Source organism: Sarcophilus harrisii, chromosome 5 (genome assembly GCF_902635505.1).
Source record: "Sarcophilus harrisii chromosome 5, mSarHar1.11, whole genome shotgun sequence".
Lineage (NCBI taxonomy): Eukaryota > Metazoa > Chordata > Mammalia > Dasyuromorphia > Dasyuridae > Sarcophilus > Sarcophilus harrisii.
The window spans coordinates 169,332,875-169,346,645 of NC_045430.1; the positions used below are offsets into that span (position 1 = coordinate 169,332,875).

The window sequence follows — 13,771 nt, forward strand, 5'->3', positions numbered from 1 at the left end:
TCATAAAAACTCTAATATTGAATAAAGGTTGATGTGATGTGAAAGACTTTCTTATACTTATCATGTTCAAAAAATTTCTCTCTTACATGAATTTTCTCAAACTGAATAAAGCATCAGCCTCAACTAATAGCACTGCCATATTGCTTTCATTTGTGTGTTTTTGTCTCTAGCTGTCAGATTTGCCATCTCAGTTAGACTTTTTGCTTTTGTAGGGTTATTATCAAAGCAATGAATTCATCATCACTCAGCATCCCCTACTTCACACCATTAAGGACTTCTGGAGGATGATATGGGATCATAATGCCCAGCTCATAGTCATGCTTCCAGAGAGCCAGAATATGGTAAGCCTTTGTTGTCATTTCAATAGCCCAGATTACAAGAAAGCTAGCATCTCAAACAGCTTGCCACAACATTAATCAGCATTAATTCAGTCGGTTTCTTGGGCCAAAATTCTGCTTTTTGGTCACCACTCACTGTTCCCTCATAACCATGTATGTCATCCCTATTCCTCCCTTGTCCTTATCCCAAGATTTTGATTGACTGATTATTCATCCTTCATCTTTAAAGAGGACCAATGAGTATCCCAGGCTACCCTGCCTTTCAACTTTGCCCTCTTTAACAATGATTATATTGTCAACAATTTCCCTTCTCATAAGAATTGCTCTCTCTTCCAGAAATTATTTGGTATATTTTGTGTTGAATTATCTCTGCATGTGTTGTTTCCTCTCCCCATTTAAAATGTAAAGAGGACAAGTTTTGCCTTATTTTTGTCTTGACATCCCAAGAGTCCAGCCCAGTGTCTGGCACATAATAGTCAATTCAGTTGAATTGAACCAATACTGATTATATAAAAGACATTATTCTAGGCTCTAAAATTTCAAAAATAAAGCCCAAACTGCACTTACCCTCACAGAGTTTTATTGTCTTCTATAAAATGAAGTCTTAAAATGAAAATAAATAACTTTAGCATTCTAATACAAAAAAAGCAACACTTGATTAAGCATATCACATCTATAATGATTGGTTGTTATTATTTTTGTTTTTTTCCAGTTTGGAATAGTGTCATTGGAGTTATAATACTCCCTATTATTCCTTGGACTTTATGATACCTTCTGTCTAGTATTGCAAGATATATTTTGTTATACTTCAGTTGTTCTCCCTACTTCCTTTTAAAAATTAATATGAATTTTAAAAGGTATAATTTTTAGTCTCAAAGGTACTTTTTGAGGTAATAAGATATCATTATTTGGAAAATCACTTAGTCATACCCACATGCCTTCCCTATAGATCTCATTTGAAGTAATTTAGAAATATACTTCTACAGTTTAGGGCATAGAACACACATATATGTATACACACATACATATACATGTATATATACATTTATCAAAATTCAGATCAAGTGTTTTCTGTGTGTCAGAAAAGTAGAAGCTTTCACTTACCATCTCCTGAGTTATTTTAAGGAAACCCTGTCTATCTCTTTACAATAGTGAAATAACATATAAGTGTGTAATTCTGGATTTTTATGTGTCTTTAGAGGGCCTTGGGATTCATTGCTTCTATTTCACTTAGCTTTACATTCTTCAGATAATACTGGGCCACTGGCACCCCTTTACCATATTCTGCCATTGTTGACAGCAACAGCAAATGTGTCAATGTGTGGAAGATGATTGGGAAACAAAATGGCAAGGTTGTGCGGATTGTCCCTAAATAACTGTCAAGTGCTGCATCTTCTTAAGTCTTGTTTTATTCTGCACATGTCATTATGACCTTAGAGATAAGGAAATTTATGAGAGCTAAAATGGGATTCAGAAGCAAAGGTTGAAATGAATTTTCTCTTTAAGCAATTAGCTTCATTTAACACTTTGACCTTTGGGATATGAAAAATTTATATAAATGATGCACTATTAATACTACTTGGCTTTCTGTGGACTAGTGCCCCCAGATCTACAAATAAAGCAGCAAAATCTTGTTACTTTTCCACTCCTTACAGGCTGAAGATGAATTTGTTTACTGGCCAAATAAGGATGAGCCTATAAATTGTGAGAGCTTTAAGGTTACCATGATTGCTGAAGAACACAAATGTCTCTCTAATGAAGAAAAACTTATAATTCAAGACTTTATCTTAGAAGCTACACAGGTATTAAAGATGTATCTTTAAGTGATAAATGTATGGGAACAGATCCTCTCATTTAATTTATCTGAGTATATATACCTATACATATGTGTGTATCTAGGCACTTGTGTTAATATATGCATGAAATATATAAGTGCATGTGTTCATTATTTAGTTAGAATTTTATTTTTCCCCAATTATATATAAAACAATTTTTGACATTTGTTTTTTAAAACTTAGAGATGCAGATGCTCTCCTTTCCTCCCTCCCAACCCCCTTCATTGAGAAGACACATATGAAGTTATGTAAAACATTTCCATAAAAGTCAATCTGTGTATATTAAGTGCATATATCTAATATATATATATATATATATATATATATGTATATATATGTGTGTGTGTGTGTGTTATGTATGTATGTACATATGGGTACAATTGTGTTTATATTAAAAGCAGCTAGAAGCCCAGTGGATAGAGTATTGGACATAAAGTCAGGAAGATCTGAGTTCAAATCTGGTCTCAGACATTTCTTTGCTGTATTATCCTGGACAAGTCACTTAACCCTGTTGACACAATTCCTTATCTGCAAAATGAACTAGGAAATGGGAAAATCATTCCAGTGACTTTGCCAAGAAAACCCTAAATGAAATGGGGATATGAAGAGTCAGACATGACCAAAACAACAGTGATAACTGTTTACTAGTTGTGTGACTCTGGGTAAATTACTTAAGCTCTTGGTCTACTGAAGAAGGAAATCACAAACTGGCACCAAGAAAATCCCATGGACTGTACTGGTGTTCTGTGATCCAAAGGGTCACCAAGAGTAGAACACAACTGGATGACTGAACAGCAACAACAATGTATTAAGTGCCTACTTTACACACAACACAATGCTGTTAGGGGAGATTAAAAAATAGACAAAGTCTCTGCCCATATGGAATTTACAATCTACTAGAAAGACACAGCCTATACACAAAGAGCTATAAGACAAAATAAACCGGGATCACCAGAGCAGTATATTGGGAAGATGCTACAAAACTTAAAATATTGTCCATGCCCTAATAAAGATTTTAGTCTATTATAAAAATGTAGCATAATAATTGTTACAGTTTATAGTGATATAGTATTTTTAGGTTTGCATGCTTTACATGTATTATCTCATTTGATATTCGCAACAGTCTTGTGAACTATTATTATCCTCATTTTAGTAAAGAGAAAACTGAGTCTTAGAGCTGTTAAGTGACTTGCCCTACTGCTGCATTACTAGCATCTGAGGCAAGATTTGAACTTGGGTCTTACTGGTTTTGACAAGTCCAGCACTCATCTATTATACCAACTGACTGCCTCAAATAACTATGACTACAGACTAAAGCAAGATGAGAGAGGGTCATTTAGAGAATTAGTATATAAGAAGGTTTTCTGGAGGGGTCCTATTTAAACCGAATTTTGAAGAATAAACAAGATTTCAGTTGACAAAGATGATGAAAAGGGAATTTCAGGCATAAGAAAGAGTATTAAAAAAAAGACAAAGGTACCAAGGTGCATAGTAGGTGTACAAGAAGTGCTGTGATGGTATAGATCAGTGGTCCTTAAACTTTTGTTCTCAATATTTTTATCATATTAAAAATGATTAATGATCTGTCCAAAGAGTTTTTGTTTCTGTGATTTATAGTTATAGATATTGATCACATTAAAAATAAAAACTAATTATGAATTTGTAGACTCTCTGAAAGGATTTCAGAAATTCCCAGGATGCTCTGGACCAGACTTTGAGAACCACTGGTATAGATTTAAGACATGCTCATTGGAAAGCCTCTCCTAAAAATGTGAGAAAACCTGATCTAATCTCAATATCAACTACTTTTCTAGTTGACCAACATGACTACACTCCTTTGATAATATGAAGGTGGCTGTTGGTTCTCGGTGATTTTTGCCAACATAACACAAGCTGTGTCAGAATGTTATTTCCAGTATGTAAAGCCTTGAGATTCCTAGTTCATATTCCATAAAGCCCCTTTCATTCCCTTCAAATTCCATACATATTTTAACCCTAAACCTTTGAATCACTGTAATTCAAAAATACCAATGCTATCTTCCAAATAAATACTAATATTTTAGATTTATCTTTGTAACTTAAAACCTGGATTAATTTACAATCCTTTGTTAAGGGACAGCCAACCTTCAGTTTAGGATTAGCTTGAATTGTCTACCCCTGGGCTTCACTTGAAGATTAATTATTCTTTTCATTCCTTCAATACATACATAGAGTTTCTAGAAGTAAAGATATTCTTCTATTAATATGCAAAATGAACTATTCCCACAGCTCTCTTGTAGTCTGATTTAATTATGTTATCACAATTACTTGTGTCAATATCTCATGATAAAATAACAATCAGAATGTCCCACAAAAGATGGTAATTTTGTCCTCTTTTCAATAGGATGATTATGTACTTGAAGTGAGACATTTTCAGTGTCCCAAATGGCCAAATCCTGATAGTTCCATTAGTAAAACTTTTGAGCTTATAAGTATCATTAAAGAAGAAGCTTCCAATAGGGATGGACCCATGATTGTTCATGATGAGTAAGTCTTCAATTTTAAAATATATTTTCTATCTATTTCTTTAGAAATGGAAATATAGATGTATACTCAATTGTGTATTCATGTTAATGTGTTTGTTTTCATATACCTATATTCCATAGATGATTTGCAGAAGTGGGGACTTTTCTAAGGGAAGGAAAGGAATATTTCTTTTTGCAAGGCCCTCCTGTCCCACTGCTCCTCCTGGAGCCTTCATATTATGAAGGGGATGAGACACCTGCCTTTAGAGTCGACTCTTGGAACTCTGATCAAACCAAGAATAATAGTATTTTTGATAATCATCTGATTTTACAATTTCATGTTTTATCTACTGAATAGTTTTTTTTATACCAGTTGCTTTGGTCTAAAGATAATAACCACCAAAAAAAAAAAACTTTAGCAAAGATAAGCTATCTAATTTTCACATAAGATTAATTACACTGAGCCTATATTCAGTATATATATTATCTTTTGTCTTTTTCGTCCATAATGGATTTTTAGCATGCTTGTGTTCAGAGCAAATACAACCATGATCAATGAGAATATCTTTAGATGGCCCCACTATGCAGATCAGATTGTATTCATTTATACCTCCCACAGTATCAAGATAAAAAACTCAATGCATTTCTAAAGAATGTCCCCATTACTCACTTAACCTGTGAGAATTTTCATTTAAGACCATAACTCTATATAAGATGGCAAAAGCAGATATATTAAAAAAGATAATTTGATGCTTCTATATCAAGGTTATATCCCTAGTGTGTTGTGAAATATAACATCTTGATACCTTTTAAATAAAGTTTTTGACTGCTTTCCTTTCCACAAAGGCATGGAGGAGTGACTGCAGGAACTTTCTGTGCACTAACAACCCTCATGCACCAGCTAGAAAAGGAGAATTCTGTGGATGTTTACCATGTAGCCAAGATGATAAATTTGATGAGACCTGGTGTCTTTACAGACATTGTAAGTATTTGTGTATTTTTGTTATTTAAAACCCTATGACCAGCTTTTTTAAGATCTTGGATGGTTTAGAAACTTACAATTGCCAAAGGCATCAAGTGGCAGGAATTAATTTATTTCCCTAGGGACAAAATGAGAAGATTCCTAAATTATAAGACAGGTATTGTTTCCTGGGTAGTTTTCTTTAATGTTTATTTTTTGAGAGAAATTGGAAAATAAAAGGAGGAAAAAAGAAATGTTTCCTATCAAAGAGAACACATATAAACATATATGTAGAATCACAAAATTTTCAAGTTGGAAATAAGTTCGTTGGCTGCCATCTAATCTAGCCCATGCTAAAAAAAAGTCCTAAAAATTGTCATTGCAATATTTTCAGTAGACAGGCATCTAGTCTCACTTGAAATAACTCTCCTACCCCTGAAGAAGCAGTCTATTTTATCTGGGTTTAACACTGATTGTTAGGATGTTTGTTTGCTTGTTTGTTTCCCTGACAACGAGCTTAAAATGACCTCTTTGCACATCCCTCCAGTGGTTCTGGTTTTGACTTCTGGGTCAAACAGAACAAATCTAAGGCCTCCTAAACCTAATAGCCCTTTAAATACTTGAATACCGATATCATTTCCTTCCTGTATCTTCTCTTGTCTGAGATGTTTTTCAGCATTAGAAATATCTTTCCTAACCTATTGTGCCCAAAATTGAATGCAGTACTACAGATGTAGTCAGATTAGGGCAGACTCCAGATGTACTATTACTTCCTTATTCCTAGAAATTATGTTTCTCTTAATGAAGCCCAACATCTCTTTCTCTGTCTCTGTTTTTCTCTTTCTGTCTCTTTGTCTCTTCTCTGTCTCTGTGTCTCTGTCTCCGTTTATATCTTTCTCTGAATCTCTCTCTGTGTATCTCTGGCTCTATGTGTGTCTTTCTTTATCCTGTCTCTCTTTCTCTGTTTCTCTCTTTCACTGTGTCTCTCTGTATGACAGATGAAAGTTATCATGTCCCACTGATTTTGTACTTTACAACATTTAAATCCTCAAGTATGAGATTTTAATATAGATCTTAGCCATCAATTAAAAATGTGAGTATTCTTCCATGATTCTATGAAAACTTGAGACAAAATTGAGTTGTGTTTACTATACACCCAACTACAAGTCATTTATTTTGATAAAAGAATTGCTAATAAAGTCTGTCACAAGGATTTTCCCCCTTTTTTTCTCCCTGGAGAAAGGGAGGTCGAAAGATGAAAAAAAGTTCTCATTAATTAAAAAAGTTAAAATTAATTATAAAAAGAATTACTAAGGCATAGTCTCATTAGCCCTTCTTAAGGATCAGTTACATTGCCTTCACATTATATCATATTACCTTACATTGCATTGTATTATATCAACATATATTGTTGTATTATATGTTGTATTATATCATATTATATTGTATGTTATATTGTTATTTCTTTCTTTATTCTGTAGGAGCACTACCAGTTTTTGTACAAAGCTATCCTCAGTCTGGTTAGCACAAGGCAGGAAGAAAATCCTTCCACATCACTCGATAGCAATGGCACAGCTTTACATGATGGAAATGTGGCAGAGAGCTTAGAGTCTTTAGTTTAGCCCATCGAAATAGTCCCTACATTTGAGCATTATTGTTTTCATCCTTAAATTATATGGGAAAATCTATCCAATTGCAACATCATCTGTTTACTTCCCATCAAGCAAGAATACTTTTGATGGTGTATGATCTTACTGCCAAACTGACATCATTAATAATGTGTGCCTTTTTGCAAGATTTCTTGTAATCCATTTGTTGTGTCTGAACTAAATCAACTGAATTTTACAGTGTTTCTATTAACAGAATTGTGGTGGGTTGTTTTTTATTTTCAGTATTAGTTTCCTACCATCATGTTTGATTGTATCTGAAAAAAATCTAAATTTATAGAACTAGGAGTTCTCAAGGATATATAAACACTTTTGTTTGTAGGGTCAGATTTATGGCTGTATTTGTAGCAATCTTCATTGTTTGCCAGAAATTAAACTTTTAATATAGTCTTTTGTAAATAAAACACTGTTCTCTGTAATATTCAGCATTTTACATCTGCAGTATTCACCTAAAGTAGAAATAATCTGAAACTTACTGTAAATACTGCTCTAGTAACTATTCCATGGACCAAATTTATATTTATAATTGTAGATTTTTATATTTTACTACTGTCAGTTTTATAGTTCTGTGTACTTGCATTGTTAAAATGATATAGTTCACTTTCTGTTTTTACTTAAAATCTTCTGGTATCTTATTGTGCAGCTAAGTGATTAATCATATTCCAGCATGTAATTTTAACTTTTTGTGGAAAATTAAAAATACAATTGTTTTGAAATGAGACTTTTTTATGAGACTAAAATCTTAACTGGTATCATTTAAATTGTTTTTACTTACAGTGCTGCAAAAATAAATATAAATAGTGTAGTCACTTCACATTTAAATACTGTCACACTGTTCAGTAGGCAGCAGTGGGTTGTGAGTATGAGAGAAACAGAAATAAGGTAGAGGATTCGGGAGATATCAAGGTTCAATTACAGATTCGAATAGGCAGGCTAAAAACAAGGGGCAGAATAAGCAATGGGTCAGAAGCCATGTTGGTAGAAAAGAACTAGGAAGATCCAAATAAATACTTCAGAATAAAACAGGACCAGAGATGCAAAGCTTAAGGGAACAGTGAGAATCTAGAACTAGAGGACCTTCAAAAATAAGACTTGTGAAGAACATAGATGGAAGGTGCAAGTAGTAACAAAAGGACCTTGATAGTTGATGTGGCACCCATTTCCCAAATGGAACTAGCATCCAACTAGAATGTAATGGCAACTGCTAAAAGGTAGATTCTAGATCCTGAAACTCAGCTCTTACAGAAAAGCTCGCAACTATTATTTTAAAAGGGGCACAGTAGATAGAGCACTGGACTAGGAATTGGGAGACTCATAATCCTGAGTTCAAATTCAGACACTTAGCTGAATCGTCCTGGGCAAGTAACTTAATCTTGTTTGTTCATCTGTAAAATGAAGTGTAAAAGTAAATGGCAAACCACTTCAGTATGTCTACCAAGAAAATCCAAAAATGGGATAGTGAAGAGTGAGACATGATTGAACAACAATAACATTTTAGAAACAAAGGGCATTTTTCTTACTGAGAGCTTAAATTAGTAGGTCACACTAAACATTCATTTCTTTTCTGTCTAGCCTCCTGACCTGGATAAACTTCACTTCCTCTGGGAAATAAATTGTTTGTTATGAATTCCAAATACAAATAATTACACATCTTAAGCTAAACATTTTGAGAGTGTAATCCATCCCCTTTGCCATTAACCTTTTAGAGGACATTTAATTATCTGAAGAGCCACAGTTTAATTTTCCTTAAATCCTTAAAACAATTTCCCCTACTTGAATTTTTAAAAGTATAGTCATAAAGGTATTAGAAAGAAGTTAAGGAGGCATTTTAAAAAATCAGATAGAGGGTCAAGAGTCAAAGAGGTCCAGAATAGAACCACTGCTCTATTATTTTATTTCTCAGTGTCCAGGATTGAAGCTAAAGAGGTCAGTTTTGAATTCCTGGTTGCTTTTTTCTAACCTCATCTCTTAATCCTCTTGTAGTCCTACCACCCACAAAGTCTGATCACAAGCTGATTTGAAACAGGACTACATGTTATCTTAATTATCTTGTCTACTAATTTTGCCTATCCTTTGTCCCAGAAACACCGGTTCTTAGAATAGACAGATTTTTTTTTTATCCTTTACAGTGACTTATTAGTGTCTCACTGCACCTTTTACAAGGAAAAATAATCATGCAGTTAACAAGTATAATAATTAAGTATTTCCATAGACAAACTATAGTAATTACATCCTGCAATGGAGAAGGCAAAAAGGACTCCCACTCCAGAAATAGAAGTCTTTCTCAATCCTCCCTCTCCAAAACATAAAACAATTACACAGATGGTCTTGAAAAAAAATAAAATCAAGAAGTCTGGTACTCTTCCAAGATTCCTTCCATCAATTCCAATAATCTCATTCATCATCTTATCATGATGACAAATTATTTAAAACCTAAGTCCTAAGAATAATCTTTTTTACTTACCCACATTGGTTTTTAACTAGGAAAAAATAACCAAAAAGCAAGCTATCACTGCTAATCTTCCTCAAACTCTGATGGATTTAGTAAATTTAATAAAAGTGTGTTAATTATAATAAACAGTTAGCCCAAAGCTATTTTGTAATTATATTTTTATTGTAATTCCAGCAAGCACCTAAAGTAAACTACGTCATTTTCAGAAAAGATACTTTTACAAATAAATCATTTTCAGTCTTAAATAATCTCAAGATACTTTATAATTCCAACCAAAAATATCCAAGAAGGTATAATCAACTTAGACTTTAAATAAATTATTGGTACTTCTACATATTAGAGAATTATTGTAAAGGACCATTTCCCTTGATCATTTCCATTTTGTATAGTGGTTACATAGTATACATGTATCATTTATGGATGGCATATGAGTATATAATAATGTAATTATATATAAGTTCAACATTGGGTTAATATCACAGTAACATACTATATAATTAAATAACATATGTAATACATATTATATGTATATCAGAATTTTTACTTTGGGGGTTTACAATCCCTTCACCCAAATAGTTCACATGCTTGAAGGATCAGAATAATTTCTCTAAGAAATAATCCTTATAAAATAAAAGTGAGAGATGTCTCTTAATAAGCTCATAAATGCAAATTCTTATTAAAATTTTATTTCCTCTAACAGAGTACATAGCCTCAGGGGAAAAAGAAAACCAACTTAGATGAAATCTGTCAAAACAGATAACACATTTCCTGTTATTAAAAACCTCAAATACTACTATCTACTCACTGGCTAATTTGTGAAATGTTCTGTACAAAAGGTCTCCTCTTCATTAGTACAACATTAGAATTCTACCATGGATGCATTAAATAGTAAAGCATAAAAAATAAGGCATGATCAGTGAAATTTGACTTCACTATGTACTCTTCTCTCAACCCTTTTCATTCTGCCTTAACTCACTGCTATTTTATTGCAATTATTTTCTCAAAGGTGGCTAATAAAATAATTGCAAACCCAGTTACCTTTATTTAGTCAAACATCCTCCTTGACTTCTCTGCAATCTTTGACACTATTTATCACCCTTTCCATATGGATACTTCTTTCAATTCATTTCCAATATTCCTTTCTTCCTCTTAAATCTCCCTAAAGGTTCCTATTTCACCAAAAGCCTTTACTCTGATTGTAAAGATGGGTATTGGTCAAAAGTCTATTCTTGGCTTTCTCTTCTCCTTCTACAACTCCTTTTACTTTTCCATTTGCAATCTCACTTGGTCCCATGATTTCAACTGTCATCTATATATAGATGACAATATATCTTCAGTTCTGATCTGTGCTACATACACCCATCTCCACCTTTTATGATAAATTTTTCCTTGACTAGCCCTCTAGCAATTAAAATCAGTAATCTAATACAGCTTTCTCCCCACTTTTCCCGTATTCTTCAATCTGATTTCACTAATTTTCATTTGCCTTAACATTCTCCCAGACTTTCCTAATTCAAAGCCACAAAGTTGTCTTTTCCTTAATCGATGAATTAATCAAGACTTATTTGTTAAGACCTATTATGCACTAGGGATTGTGTTAAGTGCTAGAGACAACTGCAAAACAGTCCCTACATTCAAAGAGTTAACATTTCATGGGGCAGACAAACCTGTTCATAGGTAGGTATGTACCTTTAACTTAAAAGCTATATTCCATCTCTTCTATATTTATTTTAGATGTATTAACTTAAATTGTATAGATTTTATTGAAAATATGATATCCAGTGTAGCACAAGCAACCCTTTCTTTTTTTTCTGAGCTTGTTTAGGAATAAGCTTAGGAGGCAGTTCTAAGGGGACTTATGGAGAGATAGGGAATAGTCTTAATGTCAGGGAAATATACTCAGAATTAACTCCTGAGTTTCCATCAGTATATTTTCTGCTTACATAAACCAGGTCAAACACCATTAACTCTTAAACATGAAACATTCAATAAACAAGAAAGCAAAAACAAAAATCATCATAACATGATATTAAATAGAAGAGACAAGGAATAAATTAAAATATATAAACGGATTTTAGAAATAATCTAAAAATAAGCTCACCCATAAACTTCATAATTTTCCACTAATAAACCTAGTATCCAGAAAGAGAATGGGCACATGTAAAAACTTACCAGTGAAATATAAGAGGAGGAAAACTTAAATAGCTGAGACAACTCAGAACTCTGGACTACAGGCTGGATAGCAAGAATGTCTTTAAAGGACTGTATGATTTTAACATGTTTAACATATAGTGAATTGCTTGCCATCTAGGGGAGGGAATGGAAGGGGAAGGAGGAGAAAATCTTAAACACAAGTTATGCAAGGGTCAGTGCTGTCAAAGTATCTGAGCATATGTTTTGAAAATAAAAAGCTTTATAAAAAATTTTAAAAAGAACTTTATGTACCACATGATTCTTGTCAAAGAAAATACTTATATTATCCATGCTCTCCATTTTGGAAACATATCTGTCTGATTTATTAACAACACTGATGGCATCTTAGTTACTGCCCCTTGTGTTCTTTCCCATAAAAGATCCCATCTTTCCCCTTGTAAATGGCAAGTTTCACTAGGGAACTTTGCCTACCTCATGGCATGCTAGTAAAGCTTTTCCCCCTTAACTTGAAGATGGCTTGAGCCAATAGACTATTCCTCACATAGAGCATGAAGATGGGGGATGATCCAGAAAAATTCATGGTCTTAACCCATCTTTGAGTCAAAGAGCAACATTTTTATTATAGTGCCACAAGGTGGACAAAGTTCCTTAGTGGAACCCACAATTTACAAGGGGAAAGATGGGACATTTTATAGGAAAGGACTCAAAGCAAAGTATACTAATATTCTAGTTGTTTACTTGTAAAAGTCAACTGATCTTTAAGGAATGTTTATACAAAATAACCTTGGGATCTGATGTCTATAGCTTGGCCACCTGATTATATATAGTAACTGTGGGATTTAGTTCAAAATAGATAATAAAAAAGATTTAAAAAAAGATAATCATGTCAGTACAACAAGTTCCCCAAAAGCCCACTTAAGGACAAGGTAATCTCATATTCCTTCCTGGAGCCCACTTAGATATTGCTATTTACCCCATCAACATGATTCTAAAATCCAGGCTTTTCTAGCTTAAAGAAAGATTTCTAAATTGGCATGGTCCAACCTCCCCACCTCCATTCTTTTGAATATATTTTTCTACTCTAAGACATTTTGAAATAACATTTATAGAAATTATGAAGCAGGAAAAAGTTATAACATGCTAAAATATAGATTTTGACTAACATTCAAATAGTCTCAACTTGAATTATTGAATCTTTTCCTTAACTATAAGTATTAAAAGAACTTCCTTCTGGTATCTTAATTTTAATCACTGGATGAATCAGGTGAATCATCATACCAGTCATTTCAGCTAGGTAGGGAAGAATGCTGTTATCTGGACAAGATCTAAGTGTAATTTCTACCAGCAAAGCATTTCCTGGGATATTAGCTTTTGTCCTACCCACTTTCCTGAAGGAAAAAGTTTAGAAAGTATGTCAGGCAGGAGCAAATATGTATTTCTTAATCATTTTAGAGAAACTAAAAATGAGACTTCTTCATCCTCTTCTGAAGTTCTCTGCTCTCTAAACTCTGAATGGAAATTCCTTCCTATTTCTTCACTGTTGAAGTAATTTTGCTCTTCTAGCTTACAGCCATCTTAAGCCTGTGATTTGTACAGCTTCCTGTCTTTCCTTTGGTTAGACACTGAGACAAAATGGCCCTTTTTTGGTGAAAAGCAGTTTCCATTAATTCTGGACTCTGTAAAGTTGTTCAGTTTTCTACAGGCTTTGGAATGGAGTGGAGTATATTTCCTCCCCTCAAGTCATAATAAAAAGTAATAAAGGAAGTGTTTTCAAAGCTATAAGAATGTGTAGAGCAGTAATTGTTTTTGCTGCTAATGTACTACTATTTTCCAGCATTAAGCAGAATTCCTGGACTCTAG

The 13,771-nt window shown here is 33.3% G+C and overlaps 1 protein-coding gene across 4 annotated transcripts in view; it reads left to right on the plus strand.

The window, feature by feature from the left end:
• PTPRZ1 (protein tyrosine phosphatase receptor type Z1) overlaps positions 1-8,041 on the plus strand; it is a 224,920-nt gene extending 216,879 nt beyond the window's left edge. For 2 of the 4 annotated variants that reach the window (XM_023504831.2, XM_031938920.1), the window contains 5 exons: positions 213-341; positions 1,994-2,140; positions 4,557-4,699; positions 5,524-5,659; positions 7,120-8,041. In XM_023504831.2, coding sequence (XP_023360599.1) covers positions 213-341; positions 1,994-2,140; positions 4,557-4,699; positions 5,524-5,659; positions 7,120-7,260 — 696 coding nt within the window. In that variant the 3' untranslated portion in view covers positions 7,261-8,041. The remainder of the gene's footprint in view (positions 1-212; positions 342-1,993; positions 2,141-4,556; positions 4,700-5,523; positions 5,660-7,119) is intronic. The other 2 variants (XM_031938921.1, XM_031938922.1) reach the window with 1 other exon arrangement.
• The last annotated feature ends 5,730 nt before the right edge of the window (positions 8,042-13,771 follow it).